Source organism: Parambassis ranga, chromosome 13 (genome assembly GCF_900634625.1).
Source record: "Parambassis ranga chromosome 13, fParRan2.1, whole genome shotgun sequence".
Classification (NCBI taxonomy): Eukaryota; Metazoa; Chordata; class Actinopteri; family Ambassidae; genus Parambassis; species Parambassis ranga.
The window spans coordinates 20,839,027-20,854,977 of record NC_041033.1 but is presented as its reverse complement, the minus strand read 5'-3'; the positions used below and the strand labels follow the sequence as shown (position 1 = coordinate 20,854,977).

General features: G+C 43.1%; 1 protein-coding gene across 4 annotated transcripts in view; it reads right to left on the bottom strand.

The window, feature by feature from the left end:
- The window catches only part of ryr1b (ryanodine receptor 1b (skeletal)), a 49,436-nt gene that overhangs the window by 2,591 nt on the left and 30,894 nt on the right, over positions 1-15,951 (bottom strand). Inside the window, exons 69-96 of one of the 4 annotated variants that reach the window (XM_028419112.1) lie at positions 15,653-15,893; positions 15,372-15,459; positions 15,200-15,292; positions 14,812-14,826; positions 13,216-13,386; positions 13,004-13,063; positions 12,711-12,845; positions 12,481-12,593; positions 12,300-12,396; positions 12,106-12,212; positions 11,970-12,021; positions 11,785-11,865; positions 9,146-9,245; positions 8,967-9,046; positions 8,270-8,346; positions 7,902-7,975; positions 7,480-7,497; positions 5,449-5,529; positions 5,256-5,344; positions 5,007-5,135; positions 4,397-4,501; positions 2,643-2,724; positions 1,256-2,565; positions 1,098-1,177; positions 773-965; positions 562-648; positions 230-484; positions 10-140 (exon numbers count right to left, since the gene is read on the bottom strand). In XM_028419112.1, the coding sequence (XP_028274913.1) occupies positions 10-140; positions 230-484; positions 562-648; positions 773-965; positions 1,098-1,177; positions 1,256-2,565; positions 2,643-2,724; positions 4,397-4,501; positions 5,007-5,135; positions 5,256-5,344; positions 5,449-5,529; positions 7,480-7,497; positions 7,902-7,975; positions 8,270-8,346; positions 8,967-9,046; positions 9,146-9,245; positions 11,785-11,865; positions 11,970-12,021; positions 12,106-12,212; positions 12,300-12,396; positions 12,481-12,593; positions 12,711-12,845; positions 13,004-13,063; positions 13,216-13,386; positions 14,812-14,826; positions 15,200-15,292; positions 15,372-15,459; positions 15,653-15,893 (4,144 nt within the window). The remainder of the gene's footprint in view (positions 1-9; positions 141-229; positions 485-561; positions 649-772; positions 966-1,097; positions 1,178-1,255; positions 2,566-2,642; positions 2,725-4,396; positions 4,502-5,006; positions 5,136-5,255; positions 5,345-5,448; positions 5,530-7,479; positions 7,498-7,901; positions 7,976-8,269; positions 8,347-8,966; positions 9,047-9,145; positions 9,246-11,784; positions 11,866-11,969; positions 12,022-12,105; positions 12,213-12,299; positions 12,397-12,480; positions 12,594-12,710; positions 12,846-13,003; positions 13,064-13,215; positions 13,387-14,811; positions 14,827-15,199; positions 15,293-15,371; positions 15,460-15,652; positions 15,894-15,951) is intronic. The other 3 variants (XM_028419114.1, XM_028419113.1, XM_028419115.1) reach the window with 3 other exon arrangements.

Sequence of the window (15,951 nt, the reverse complement as noted above, 5' to 3'; positions counted from 1 at the left end):
AGCTCTTACGGGGTGTTGAGCACCAGTCTGTCCCACTGTCCCTTGATGTCGTCGTCCTCAGGCTGCTCGGTAACGTACAGACCATCAAACTCCAGCTTCCTGGCCAGCTCCTTCTCTCTTTTAAAGATAACCAGAGGGACCTGAGACGGAAAACAAAACATTCTGCATCAAACAAACCCACAGACACACAAACACATGAGTGGATTTCTGCAAAGAAAAGCAAACACACCTTGAGGCAGTTGTAGCCGATGATGCAGAGGAAGGAGATGACAGTGTGGACGATACCGAAAAAAGCCATGGAGGGCTCCATGTAGCCTGTGCTCTCTTCCAAGAAGTAGTACAGGGGACCTTCTTCTTCGTCATCTTCTCCTCCCTCCTCCAATCCAGACCCGTCCTCTTCAGCACCAGAGCCTTCAAACAGGCCCGAGCCCTCAAACAGACCGGAACCCTCAAAGTCCTCATCACCAGGTGGAGTGTCGGACACCTGGACACATCAGCAAGAGGAAGATATTATTAATTATCCTGCAGGGAGGTATGAAGGTGTGAGAATGTTTTACTGACCTTGTAGAAGAGCAGGATGAAATTGAGAGCGAAGGCGATGAACAAGGCCAAGAACCGAAGGTTGTAGAAGTTACGAGAAAGATAATTCTGCGAGGGAACAAAAAAATAATATTGATAAGGTGGTAATTCTTTTGCTAAGCCAAATATCTCTGGTGGCTTTGACAAGGTCAAAATACTGTGTGTTCATAAAGAGTCATAACGAGCTGCTTACCATGAATTTAATCCTCTGAACCTCCAGCTCGTTCCACAGCTCAAAGCCCTCCTCGGCAGGCTTCTTATCCTTCTTCACCTTGGCCTTTACGGTTCTCTCCTCCGGTTCCTCAGGCTCCTCCTCCTTCACCTCAGGTTCAGGCTCTGCCTTCTCTGTCTTCTCCTCTTTTTCTGCCTTCTCTCCATTCTCAATGCTGCAAAAGATGCAAAGTGTTTCGTTCATTTTAAACAGAAAGTAATACTTTCTCTGAACTCTGTGGACAGCGGGCAAAGCCAGCACATGGTGGTGCTCGATTCAATGGATGATCTGCAAACTGAACACTTACTCTGCTTTCTCAGTCTCCTGAGGAATTTCTTCTTCAGTTTCACCCTTTTCCTCGTCTTCTTGTCCAACTGTAGCGGCCAACTGTTGTTTACAAAATTGCTCGCAGTTAATTGACTGATTAATGTTACGTGTACACACATTAAAAAAAAAAAAACTCACCAGTTTCCTCTTCAGCAGCGGTGTGCCCTCTGGAGTCGGAGGCTCTTCTGGTGTCGTCTCTCCGAAGTCTCCAAGTCCACCAGGGGCGTTGAAACCAGGTAGGCGTCCACCTTCCCTATCCTCACCATCCTCCTCATCCTCCTCTCCTCCTACAACATCTAACTGGTCTGTCACACCGTCTGCATCTTGGATCTCTCTGGCACCTGGTTCGGGTGGCAGGTCTCCGTGGACTTCGTCTTGTGTTGGATCAGGCATGCTGGCAAGGATCTCTGTGACTGTCATCTTCTTGGCGCCCTCCACTAAGCCTCCACCAAACAGAACCTTCCATATCAGCGTGAAGAAGCCCTTACATATACCGTAAACAAACATCAGGATGCCCATCAGGATGGTGTAGACAAATGTCACCAGGCCGATCACCATCTCCTTCACCGTCATTTTTCTTAGTTTGCGGTAGCGGCGTCTCAGGTTACGGAAGGTGAACATGTTGAAGAAGTTGACCACACTGTTGAGAAAATCTGCAAAGGCCGAAGTTGACTCTGGAGCTTCACCCTCACCGTTGCCTTCCTCTCCCTCTATGGACTCTTTTTCTTCTCCTCCGCCCTCCTCTTCTTCCTCGTCATCTTCTTCTTCCGCACCATCTCCCTCGGGTTCAGAGATGGATGCAGCAATGTTCATCTCAAAAATGGTGTCCTCGCAAAAGTTCACAAACATCTCCATTTTCTCGCTCTCGCCACCCTCATTGACCACGTCGAAGATGAACTGACGTTTGGACTCTCTGACTTGTGGCATTTCCCACTGGTTGCGGTTTGCCTCGCTGATTTCAAAGTAGATGCGTTCAATTCGCCTGCTGGCTCCCATGATCTCGATGCGGCCGAGGAACGGGCGGAAATAGTTGAGCACGCTCTCTGCCTGCTCCAGGAAGTTCTGAAGGCGGGTGTCATGAGGAACATGCTCCGACAGGTTGGTGAGAAGAACAGCAATATTGAAACCAATGTCCTTGGCTGGCTCCTGGAAACGATCGGCAAACTCCTCAAAGTTGATCATCTCATTCTCATCAGCCTCTGAGCAGGAGAGAAGGAACTGGATCTCTGAGGGAGAGTATTGCTTCTGACTGTCCATGGCCTTGGAGAAGTCTTTCTTTGAGATGAGGCCACGCGGATCAGTCACATAGTCACGGAAGGCATCAGACGCCACGATGTCCTTGAGCTTGAGGAACATGTCGAAGAACTTGAGGATCATCTCCACGTTGCTGGATGACTCCACCAGCATGTCAACCATTTGCCTTGCAATGGTGCCATTCACCACATTGCCTGGAGGTGTGAAGAGGTGAGAGGACATGAGGACAAGACAACAGAAAAGAGGAGGACATAACAGACTGGCATTGTACCTTCAAGCAGGGACAGAAGCATCACCACCATGTCCTTCTGCAGATCCAACAGCTCTTTCAACAGCCCAATTTGACTGGAGTCCTGCAACAAAGGCGAAACACAGAGGAGAGAAAACAGGTTTTTAACATGTATATGGACAGAAAACGTTCCATTTACTGATATTTTTCAAAATATCACATGTGCTTCTTTTGAGACAAAAGGGAAAGACACTACCTCCGAGTGAGCTCTACTCCAAAAATGATCCTTGGTTTGCATTTTTAAATAAGAAAACATGCATTTTAACATCACATTTAGTACATTGGATGTGATGGGAGGCCAGACAGACATTACAAACACAGGCAGGTATAAGAGGCAGGGAAGAAAAGAGCTCTTCTAGAAAGAGAAAGAGCCACCCTTCATCTGAAAAAGAGACTGCGAGATGGAAGACATGTATGCAGACACTGATCTTAGCACTTCTGAAGGCCTGCACGAGCAGATAACAAGAGCCACAAATGTTTTAGACAGTGTGTGATGGCTGGTGGAGAACTAGAGGAAAAGGGAGTCAGGATAGAAACAGACAGCCTAACGAACAGAAGCAAAGTAAGATGTTTAAATGCTTTAAGGAAGCAAAATAAGATCCTACAGTCTACATATTTAATATGAAGTCCTTGTTTAACTATCCTTATTCTGTCAGACAGGGAATTAAATGAAAAAAGTGCATTGATACTTGCATATGCAAAGAAAAAATAATGGATTTCTGCAAAGAATCCACAAAAAGGCCACAAATGTAGATGATAAATGTTAAGTTGTTCAATAAAAAATGTGATTAAGCATGATATCTTTAAAAATAAATAAAGCAGGAAGGACTTATAAATGAGATGGTGTTGGCAGGAAAACACAGATTCTTACGCCGTTTCGTTGTCCAGGATCAGGGTGCATCTAACAGGGTTACATTTGAAAATAAAAATGTTATCCACCAACACTTTTACTTCATTTTGTTCCATCTAAGCCTGAACAATAATTTAAATATAAAAACTCTTTCAGATCTTTTGTTTTCCCTGATTGAACCTTTGTTGACAAAAGCATTTTGAAAGACAGCATCAGTATTAATTAAAACTGTCACAGACAATTAGACAATTAAGACACTGCAGCTCCGTGTTAGGTCAAACAAACAGCAGACAAACATTATTCAAAGCACAATCAAACGTAAGCATTATTCAGGATTAAAGGGATGGAACAGATTAACTGTGTCAGAAACAAAAGTGAGAAAATGAAAGTAAGAAGGACATTAACTGGTTTTATTTTCAAATCGTTTCTGCCAGATTATTCTAAATTTGTATCTGTCTCTGCTTAAGTCTGCATACCAAAAATCTGAATCCTGCCATATGTGGAGACTAATACATTAGATCAATAAACATATATGCATGATGTCTAAATAAATCATTAAATTATATTTCTAGTATTTTTATGCGTTTTAAGTACACTATGCTGCTCTGGACTCCTGGATACTGGATAAGCTCTTTGACATAATATACCTGTAATATCTCAGTAAAGAGGCAGAAACAATCTGATAAGAGAATAAAAAGGGGGGGAAACTAGTCAAGATTTAAAAAAAGGAATAATCAAATAAATACATACTTTACTCTGCAGGACCCATGAGAAAGACAGTTCATAATGTTAGAATATCTGAAGTCAACAAATTACAATATAATATATACATAACACTGATATCATATGATATATATAGAAAGCTATTAAAATAATAATGTCCTACCTGAGCCAGTTTCATCATCATGTGAGCAAAGACGTGCAGGAAACCCACAACAGCATCCCACAACCTGCTGTGGGCCAGAGACTGCTGGTTACCAGTACAGGGGCCCTGAAACACACACACACACAGACATGAGGTGGATAATATTCAACATTTTCCTGTCTTAAAGGTAGGGTAGGAGATTTTGAAAACTAAGTGAGAGTCAGCCAGATTTTGAAAGTAAACACACGCCCCTTTCTCTCGGAGCTCACCCTGAAGCCACGCCTCCCAATCACATGGACGCGCATTACCTGAAGATGAGCTGCGGTCTGTGACTTCGGCCATCATGCACGTACCTCTCTGGTGCACACAGAGCAGGAAGAGAGTGACAACCAGCCAATACTCCGCGCAGGGTCCACCCGGAGGATTGGCTGATGTTTTTAGCGTTTTATAGCTTCCACAGATGATTCATATTCTTCGTTTTAAAGCGAAACTGCCGAACTAATTGGTTGCTATCGGATTGTAAAGAGAAGTTACACTAATTTAACAAAAAGTGCATCAGAATGAAATCTCCTACCCGACCTTTAACAGGAATGTGTAAGAATAGACCATGATTAAGATGCAGTTATCTTACCTGAATATACTCAGTCAAGCTGTTGAAGACCTGCTTAGCCACAGTCATTGCTTTGGAGAAATTCCTCTTACCAGGCTCATCGATAATGTCTTTACCTGAGTAGTACCAGTAAAAGTCACTGATGGACTCCTGTACACAGGGAGGAGGAGGAGGATGTTCAGAGATATGACATGTTCTAATTTATTTAATCCTTTTCCGTTTGAGTGATTCTATAGAAATGCAGGGTGTGAATAGCATCTTGAGAGTGACCTGCAGGCGGAGCAGGTAGTCCACTGTGCAGATGATGACATTAATGGTCGTGGTGCTGCCTGTCTGAGTTCTCAGGTAATTCTGAAAATCTAAACACGGACAACAAGCAGAGGGAAAAAAAAAAACATCAGGTGCATGATGCACGGGACAATAAATTCAGATTCACCACTGGAGAAGCGTCGGCTCTCCTCACCGTTATTATGCCCTTCACAAAGGAGCTGCAGGAAGCGGAAGAGGTCACAGGTAAACTCATCATCAGCCATCACTTTCTCATCTGGGCAGAGCAACAATGATAGTTAATCTGTGCAGAAGAAGGTTTCAACAGTCCCAGAACAGAGACCACATGGACTCTGTCAGGTTAGAATGCTTACTAGTAAACAAAATGTTGGGATTAGGTGTTTTAAAAAAGTTAAAACATGAGGCTCTACCTCATACCTTGAACCATTGTCCTCCTACTGTTTGCGAGGTAGAAAAATGATTGCAGCTCCTTACATATTAGTAAAAATAAAAAGCCGACAGCACACTGGTAAGAATGACCTAATGACTGGCTACAGATGTAGAATACACTAGAATAACTGTAAATTAAAATCTCATCTAGATTAATATTTAGCAGTGACAGCCATCAATAAGACTTAAGCTCCGATAATGAAGCAGTACATACAAATTAGTCATGGATTGTGTGATGACAGGTCAAAGTTAGTAAGTAAGACTAAAACTTGTATATTAAAAATAAATCTGTGAGTATCACCACGTCATACCACTCTCCTGATTTTATTAGCACTCGTTAGTGGAAAAACCTCTCAGTCTCCGTCTGTTTGTCAGCAGGAGGCTTCCTTAACATCACCATCTTCTATCTTGTCACATTGTTTTTTTTTTCTAATTCAACAAAACTCACAGATGGATATCAGAACAAAACATCAGTCACATCACTTCCACATGGACAGTGACAACAGATACATGAAGAAAAATACAGAAATACAACAGAGGAAACAGACAAATACAGATATGTATCTTCAGGGCACACCATCATGCAGGACAGATCTACTGAACTCTCAAAACTCCAGTTCTCTAAACGTGTCTCTAATGCTGGAAAAATGCACAAAGAGTTAATCCCTCCTGTTGTCAGGCTGGAAATTCTACACTTTTAATCTCATCCAATTATTTTAATAATCTCTGTTAGCATGCCCTTAGATGCACAAGCATTCTCAGATTGAATCATGACTGTACATAACAAGGTGGCAGAGGGATGCTGGGGTGTAGACTTTTACTGCAGTAACAATCACAGACACCGTGCCAGGGAGAGACATCTGTTAAGTAACCCCATTTCTATGGCAAGCAACATACAACAGAGTCACCGGGGTATGAGGTCAAAATATTTATATGTGTGTGTATAATACTGCGAAGGATTCAGCAGTGCCGGACTTTTAATTTGAGAATTATCACCAGGTGTATGAAGTACAAACATTCATCTGCTGCTGTGCATGCCGACTCGCATTCATCCAGATCATAGTCATGTCCAAGAGTTTAAAATCGAGGCAACTGGACTCAGGGATAGTTCAAATGGACCAATACTAAGCAAAGCTTTTCTGTCATCTTTCTCCGTCCTATATGACCCTCAGCTGCCACCAAGGACTGGGGAGTCTAAATCCCTTTCTGTACTCCGTCCAAGGGCCGAAACCCAGTCAATGACCTAACACTACAGAGACAGAGACAATGCTTTGTGACTGACAGATGAAGCAGGATGTGGGGATTTTTTTTATACACAGTGTCATTACACTGATGGTCCTGTGAGAGATTTCCTACTGCTGCTGCTGCAATTCATTTCAGGCTCAGTACAGTGCTATGAGAGAAGAAAAAGCAGGAGAGGAAGGCTGAGGTTACTGCCTTTACTTCCTGCTCATCAGCCAGGAGACTGTTTGGAGTTACAGTAGATCTGTGATAAAACACTCAAGGATGAAAACTGAACTTTACAGTCACTCCACAAGAGAAAATGAGGCGGATACAGAGCATGGCAGCTTGTGTATCACAGCAAGGTTTCCTCTGTAAGTAAGTGACTGTAAAGCATAATTCCATTGGGTCCTTGAGTGTGAAATGAAATGCATATTAAGGTCACAGCAAGGAAAAGACTAGTCAAGTGATTAAGAGCTAAAAAGAGGCCGAGAGGACAGGAAGGAAGGAAGGAAGGAAGGAAAGAGAGAATATATGAGAGCAAAGTTTCATTTACCACGTTCTAGCTTCATATCTGAGAACCGTGCGAGCAGCAAAGTGACAAGTGGGAGGGACACGGGGGGGGAAAGGGTCGAAACGGTAAAAATTGAATGAGATGTGGAGGGAGGGAGGATGGGAGGGGGGAGGGAGAGAGAAACAAAGAGAGACGAGGTGAGTCCAAAAATCTCATGACTGTCAGTGGATGATAAACAGTTTCAAACATCAACAGTCTAAATGCTTCCACTAACACAAGAGGCTCAAGGAACTCTCCACACATGAAAACATACCTGCAACACAGGCGTCCACAAACAGGCACTCAGACACACACAGATGCACATAAGGACACACACACTGGAGATACAATATGTACAGATGCAATACAAAACAATGCGTGTGTGTGCGTGTGTGTTACGGTGAGCTGCTGTAGACCATACTCACTGGTGCCTTCCTCTGAAACCATCCCAAGTCCTTCTGCCTTATTCTGCCTCTCAAAAGCATTCAAGTCCAAAACGCTGCCAATACCAAACTATTTATTAGTTTATCGACCATAAACAATTCATTGACCCAATAAACAGCCACGTTTTTTTTGGCTAGCTGAAGTGTTAGACACAGATTTGTGACTTCTCTCCAGTGTAATCAAACTAGAACAGCTCCTGGTGCTTGAAAAGTTAAAAAAAAAAAAGGAGCCGATAGACTCAATAGCGATGTCAGGAATCAACTAAATCTACAAAATCAAACAATCATTAACTTCACTACGGGCTATGGGAAAGATTTGATTTATATTAACAACAAAAAAAGTGACAGACCTGCAGGTCTGCATCAGAGCCTGAATGCTTAAGAAGAATCCCACATCCTTTTTATCCTTCAGATAGTCCAGCATTCTCTGCACACAGACACAAGGAGAGAAACAACAGCAACCACTTAATACACTGTACTAAACTGGAAATGCTGCCTTAAGGGTGCATGACACAATAATTGCATAAGATTAGTTCAATGACATGATGTGTTATTGATTGGAATTATGGGCAAAACTTGACAAACATCTTTTTATAACACAATGTAAATCCGATTTATCTTGTAATTCCAGCATAATTCCACTAATGCCCGGTTTACACTGTGCGATTTTTAGCGATCTTATAAGACCATTGCATGACACACTACGCGATGAGGATCTATTGCTGGATCTCATGCACATTGTACGATGACCATTAACTGAATCTCAGGCGATCACAAGTTACAAGGTTACAAGGTACGTCAACATGCGAGGAGGAGGAGGAGCAGGAGGACATGGATGTGGAGTGACAGGTCGTAGCAGCTGTCACTCTGTGAGTCAGTCATCCTAAATTTCTGACACTGCTAAAATTTTATCTCAGCTCATCTGAGGTTCCACGGCCGTCGTGGAACCTGCCTCACAGTGCGACAGCCTACAAAATCGCACAATGTAAACCGGGCATTAGAAGAAAGAGGAAACATGCCTGTAAAACTCCTGATCAACGTCTTTACCTGCTGTACATCACTGTTGCCCCCATTGAGGATGGAGATTCCTAGTTTGAGTGTTGAAGAAACCATGGCTCCAGGTTCACCTGAAACAAAGAGACACAAGTGATGTGCATTCATTTCACCCATCATCTCTGTAGTGAGTGTGTGTATTTCAGTGGGGGCAGATCCCAGCAGGCCGCTACCTTTACAGGCGCTGATCATCTGCAGCACCATCTCTGCAGCCCCGCGGTCGTGCAGACGGGACTGCTGGTACAGAAGCCGCTGTTTCTCCATCTCCTTTTCCTGCGGAGCAGAGCAGGAAGGGACACAGCTGTAACCCTGCCAACAGCAACTGCACTGCCCCCCGCACTCACACACACACAGACACTCAAACACACACATAATACTCACATAATCAAAATCTAAAGCCAAAGAAAAGGTTGATCCCTACAAGTTCAATTAAACTTTAAAGTGATATCTTGCACACACACACCTGCCCTGCAGCTTAGTTACCAACTTTTCATTCAAACAGTTTAACTGTTGCTGCTTACGAAGATTTTTTCTAAACAATAAAAAAAAAGTAAATTTCCCTGAATGTTAAGCTTTTTACACACAGTGTCTAGCTGCAGGAAATTCATTCATTCAAAGCACATACACTCTGTTCCACAATGTGTATTAGAGACAGAGAACGTTATTCCAGCTCTTCACATCTTTCAGAGGTGCAAACATTTGCTGGCCCACAGCAGAACACACACACACACACACTTTCTCACACATTTTTCTTAGCAGTGGTCCGAGTACCACAGCATGCAAGTCCTGCATCCACAAACAATTTGAGGTTGTTCTATCTTATAGCCTGTGGTTCTACCATGAAGCTGGTGGAGCCGGCGTTCTTTTAGATTAAACTATAGAATCCTTGCCTGACATCGAAGTTAAGTCATTGATGTAATAAGCTGTTTTCACAGCAGGTATTCTGACTAGTCACAGATGGAAAAGCAGATGTGTTTGATTTGGCCAATTAGGCCCTGTTCAGACTAGGATTTAAGGTGCATCAGCTCACACCTGTTTTACTCTGTAGGAAAAATAACAGTCCTGACTGATGTAAGGATGATCAGATCCTACAGCCTAGCTGCTATGAACAACCATCCTGTTGACAGAAGAGGTTAGAGTTGACCCACCCGTTGCACACCATGCATGAAACCCCACCCAAAGCACCCAAATCTCAATATAACCCCCTCCCTCCTTCCGCCCCCCTCCCACGTAAGCCTGAAATGTATGGGGGGGTAAAAAAAAGGGGGATGCAGAGACCTGTCTCTGGTTGCAGAGGCTCTGCTCATCAGTGAAGCAAATGATATGCCTTTGTGATGAGTTGTGAGTGTGAGTGCGTGCGTGGATGTGTGCTTGTGTGAGGATGTTTGGGCTTGGGACAGCACATGTGCTGTTCGGCTGACTGTGCAGGCTTTTACTGTAGTCCTTGGTGAGCACAGAGAGGGAGACTTGTTGTCCAATACAAATTAAAGACAAACAAAATCAGTTAAGTGTTAGAATTAAAAGCTGGAGTCCATGAGGGTGAACACAGCCAAATTTTCAAGTAAGTAAAGGAGGCGGTGGTGTGAGTCTGGCAGAGACCACAAACACACAAGATCAGCACAAAAGAGCTAAGTTTAACGGTTAGAAAAACCTGTTGCATGGCTTGATAACTGTCGGTTTCCATAAATGGCTACTGAAGAAAAGGCTGGAAAGGCAACATCACTTTTCAGAACACAGAAAGAAAAGTAATGATGCTCAGCTAATGAAAATGACTGAAAAGAGAATCGACCGTGCAAATTGGTGTAATGCTACCCTCCAGGAAAAGCATCTCTCTACAGCTACAATGTCACCGTGTCCAAACCTGGCTTTAGAGCAGCACTACTGAGTTATCAGTCATATTAAAGGGTTGATTTACTAAGATATTAATTATCTGAGCAAAAAAATGATTGAAAACTATACTTTAAAAATAATAAAGGCTGAGTTCATTACTACCAGATTTTGTAATAGGAATTTAAATAGTCCTTGTATACATCATGTGGTAAATATAGTCAAATCTACACCTAATGCTTTGGACTACTTTGTTGTACAACCACTTGCACCAAGATGATAGTGTGGAAAAAAGAATCAGCCCCATTCTTTGCACTCACTTGTAACCACAATAATCAGGAAGACACTTCAAGTCAAAAGGTAAAAGACTTCATAATGCAGTCAAAAAAGTCACACTGACCAACAAACTGACAGGAGGGGAAAAACATGTCCAAGAACAACTGGAGGTTCAGAGGGTTAAGTGGCACAGCTCCTGTTTGAATGTAATAAGATATTACATTCAAACAGCTTCAGATAATATCTGGCAGAGACGCTGAACGAAAGGTCAAGGGTCATTGCGGTATACTTAGTCAATCAACCCCTTAAAAAAAAAATCTGATCTCAAACCAGGCTTGGAAACTGTGATTGTGAAATAACACAGCCACCAAAGATTTTGTATTGACCTCATTTTGTTGTCTTTAGCTGCACCATCTCTCTGCACTCAGGTCATGCAATGTTGGAGAAACATGAAAACAATTTGATCCTACTGGTGAGAAGAGTCCAGGAAAGGCATGCACAGGTCAGTCCACCATAGCAGGAAATAGACAAGTGGTGTGAGTGAACGAGAGAAAGGTAAGAAGAGGAAAAAGAGAAGTGTCGTCGTAGCACAAGTGGGATGGTGGGGGGGGATTGTGCCGAGTGTGATGTCTTGGTGTGGTCACTCAGTGCTTGGGGAGTTGCTTCTCCGCTGACTCCCCTGTCTCCCCTTCCCCTGGTCCCCCCATACCATCTCTGTCTGTCGCACCTCAAAGGATGGCTCCTCCCCCTCCTGTTCTCCCCCTTCGTCTTCCTCACCAATGTGACAGCTCTGAAAGAAGAGTCAGGGATGGATGCAAGTTCACATTAGGTTTATTGATCCTCTTTTAAAATCATGACAGACTTTGATACGAAAATGCAGCCTTTGTGTCCTACCTTTGCCATAATATCAGCATAAGACATATAGAGATGGTCGACGTCTAATTTACTGTAAGGAGATAACACATGACAGGAATCAGTGACACCTGTCAGGTGACAGAGTGGAGCAGCAGGAGAAGCGAGAGGCTCTTACGTCTTTTCTGTAAGAGCTGTACGGCTGAAATGAAGAATCAGCTGGTGAAGGGGGTCAGGCTTCGTCTCAGTCTCCTCCTCCTCCTCCTCTTCTTCCTCCATGGCTTTCTAATTATTGTAGTATATATGATAAACCTCTAATATGCCAATAATAGCTGATTGCAACATCTCAGAATTAAACAAGGTTATACTTACTGACAAATCGTCAATCATTTTATCTTCAAATGAGTAACCTTCGGTCTCTAACCAGTTGCGCTTGTAGGCATCCAGGAACATGTTGATTGCTCTGTGACTGTGAGACGAGACATCAGAGGACTTAGCAAGTTCAGTAATGTCAGATGTACAGATGCAGTTAATGATGTTGGCGAGCCATTACGGGGGTATGTTGTAAAGAGGTGTCATCCTGAAACAGGCCACCACGGCTCTGCGACGCTGTTTAGACAGTAGCTTGTGCCACACCATTTTCTTTGACTTGAAGGGATGCTCAGTCTAATGCACAAAAAAAACATCCACTGAACAATGCACCTAATTTTCTCACAATTAGACCACACACGTTATGAAATATCCGTTTACTTGCACAGCACTGGAACTTGTGTTTATACTCACCACCTCGATGTGGTACAGGACAGCAGACACCTCTTGGACCCTTTTTACCACCTTCTCAGGAACCTCTGCATCTTCTGCTTTTCCAGACATCTCCTTATAGAGAGACATCTGCCAGCGCATGGCAGGGTCCTCCACCTGCAACAAAAAAAAAATGTATATATAATGCATGTAAATAATTAATAATTACATTTTGGACATTCTGAAAATGTTGATGCAGGCTTCCCAGACTGTAAAACTGCTCTAAATTTTCCAGGTTTGGGAAGCCTGTAAAAATCATTAAAGAGTCTGCTCACCTTGCCTTGCAGATGGAGGTTGTTGTGCAAAAACTCCCTCACCTCTTCATCTGTGTCTTTCTACAAGATCAAACATCCTACGGTTTAGTAAAGAGCAGCACTCTGACATGTATTTCAGCTTTTAAACAACTTTATAAAAGAAAAACAAGTTATGAATCTGAACATTTTTCTTCAGAAATTCAGCAAAGTGGGCTTTAAAGGCATCACAGTACCAGTGAGTATCTTGTCTTGGCAAGATTGATGAGCTCCTGGTCAGCAGGCGAGCACATGTTGAGGCCGATGGGAAGCATCTTCTTTAAGGCGGCTACGATAAGGGAGGTCTGCACAGAGTAGCGATCCCCTCGCCGCTTCTTCTTGGTACGCTCCTGCTCTGAACCTCCGGACTAAAAGATAGCAACAAAGTTCAGATAGATCACTCTGTGGTTATATCTTCTTAACCAAAAATTACTTTTTCAAACATATTTTTAAGAGACCCTTGAGAATATAGACCCAAAAGTTAAGATATAAACCTGCTCTTAGCACAAACTATTACACAATATGATTGGTCGTTACACAATGGTAACAGAAATACTGCAGCATGCGTCACAAAGTGATTAATAGTAATAATTCCCCTGCTGAAAAAAAACAGATCATCAGCTACATTTTCCAATTAACATCTTATGTTCCAGGTGCTTCAATGCTGCATCATCTACTGTTGTTACAGACTAGTGCAGCCTCACAGTTAGTAGTGCAATGGCCAGACAGGGCACATCCTGTCCATTAAGATAGCACACAGCAATTCTGTGGGGTCAGCTCCATCGCCCTGGAGCTCTTCTCACACACTCCCGTTCTGCAGCTGCCAATGATCATTACTGAATGTTGTCTGGCCTCACAGCACTCTCTCTCTCTCTCTGCCCTGAGTATGTGTTTGTGCAGAAAAACAATTCCTTGGGCACTGAGAGGCGCTGTGATGAACAGGTAACAGAAGAACTACAGTAATGTCCATATGATAGCCAAGGAAAGGAGGCTCTACCTAAAGCAACCATGTAAAACACCAAACAGCGATTAGATAACTAATTATTTAACAATTAAATGGTGTCAATGAACATGACATGGAGTCCAGTTAGTAACTATGATGAAGCTATCTGGTGATGTTGGGCTAGTTTCACCTTCCCTCGATAGATCCGGCTAATTTCTAACTAAGACAACAAGGAATGGAACAGTATGAACACAAATCTAAAGGGTGATACTGAAAAGAGAAGAGTCCCCCAGCGCAGAAATCTTTAAAAAGCTGAAAAACAAAATAAACCCCAAGCGTCAGTAACAATATTTTAGGTGGCACATTAGCACACAACTACACAACTGCTCCACAACTGTATCCACCAGGGACGAATCTAAAGGCAAAAACTTGATTCATCAAACCAAAAAAGGGTGATGGTGCCCGGCTGCATGAGTGCGCACAACAATTTAGATACACAGCTGCACAGCCGGGCACCATGAATCCTCTCAGGGTACTACGATCTACAGCAAAGAGCTTTCATCAAGCCACTCCAGACCCCTACTCACACATACACACACACACGTATACCATGAACACAACACTCACACTCACAAACACGTCCCACAGTTCTACAATTCAGCAACACTTTCACCCATACATGTGTAGTGACGTCTCTCCTGATGGTGCTTGTGTGTATGTATGTATGCGTGTGAATACAGGGGTCTGTCTAAAAGAAGTCTGGTATTCCAGGGGGAGAGCTTGATGAAATGCCTCCCCAAACTCAGGGTGCCATGCGATCAGCACAGCGCTCGTGCACAAACAGTCTAACCTCTCCATCTCCGGCCTAGTGGCCCCAGCGTCCAACCCCCGACACAGGATATAAGGAGAAAACACAGTTAGCAACACTCCTACTACCATGTAAAGTCTTACACGGCTCTTACATTGTTCTGAAAAAGGATGTTAATACTCTAACCATTTCTAGAAAATACCAGTTTAATAAAATGTTCTTATCTATAGCATCTTAAATGGATGAAACAACAGCCGAGAAAAGATCAAGAGGGGTTTCCTTTTAAATCTTTCTCTGCTGGGAATGTGTGGCGGTTAGTGAAACATTAATTAGAGTTTAGTTTCTTAATGTGTTACAGCTGAAGATATGGAATGGTGGCTCAAACATCTAAGTAACAGGCAGTGTTTTACTTCTGCTTGTCCACCCTTACCTTGCTCATTTTGCTCTTACTGTCAGCCGTCAGGAAGGACATGTTGTTGATCTCATTCATGACAACAAAGTTCTGCTCCTCCCTCTTAAAGTTCTGCAGCATATTTAACACAAGAGATATGTTAACTAGTAACAGACAGATTAAAAAATCATGATATAGGCGAAAGACTCACATGAGATTTGGACCAGAAAATGAAGACCTCTCCCACCATCCTGAAAAGCTCCTCTGCATCTGGGTCTGGGCAGGTCAACCACCGAGCCCTACAGACAATGGCAGACACGACAGCAAGAGAGAAGGCAAGTTTCCAAAGAGGTGAATTCACTTTAAACACCAGACCACCAGAACCCTCATGGATGGTCCATGAATGCAACATCAAAACAGGACCAGAGCCTGTGAGAGTCACCAGTTGTTATTGCTAGAGAGTTTGTAATGTATAAAAACAGGTTCAGCTACCTGCTGTTGTCCACGTAGCGGATGAGCAGAGGGTAGAGAGCATACAAGTCCCGACAGAGCACGGCAAACTCGTCTCTAATTGTTCCATTTTCACTGTCCACCTCTGTTTTGCCCTCCATGCGAAGCTGATCCTCCTCTGCCACCACTTTCCCTGCTCTCTTCTTCAGCTTTTCCATGGTGGGAATGAAGTGGGACTTAAGCATCTCTGGTTTAGCCCTGCTGACAATGGGTTGGGCGAACACTGGACCAGGGAGAAACAGGTATCAAGAGTCAATATACTATTTCTGTACCAATACAAA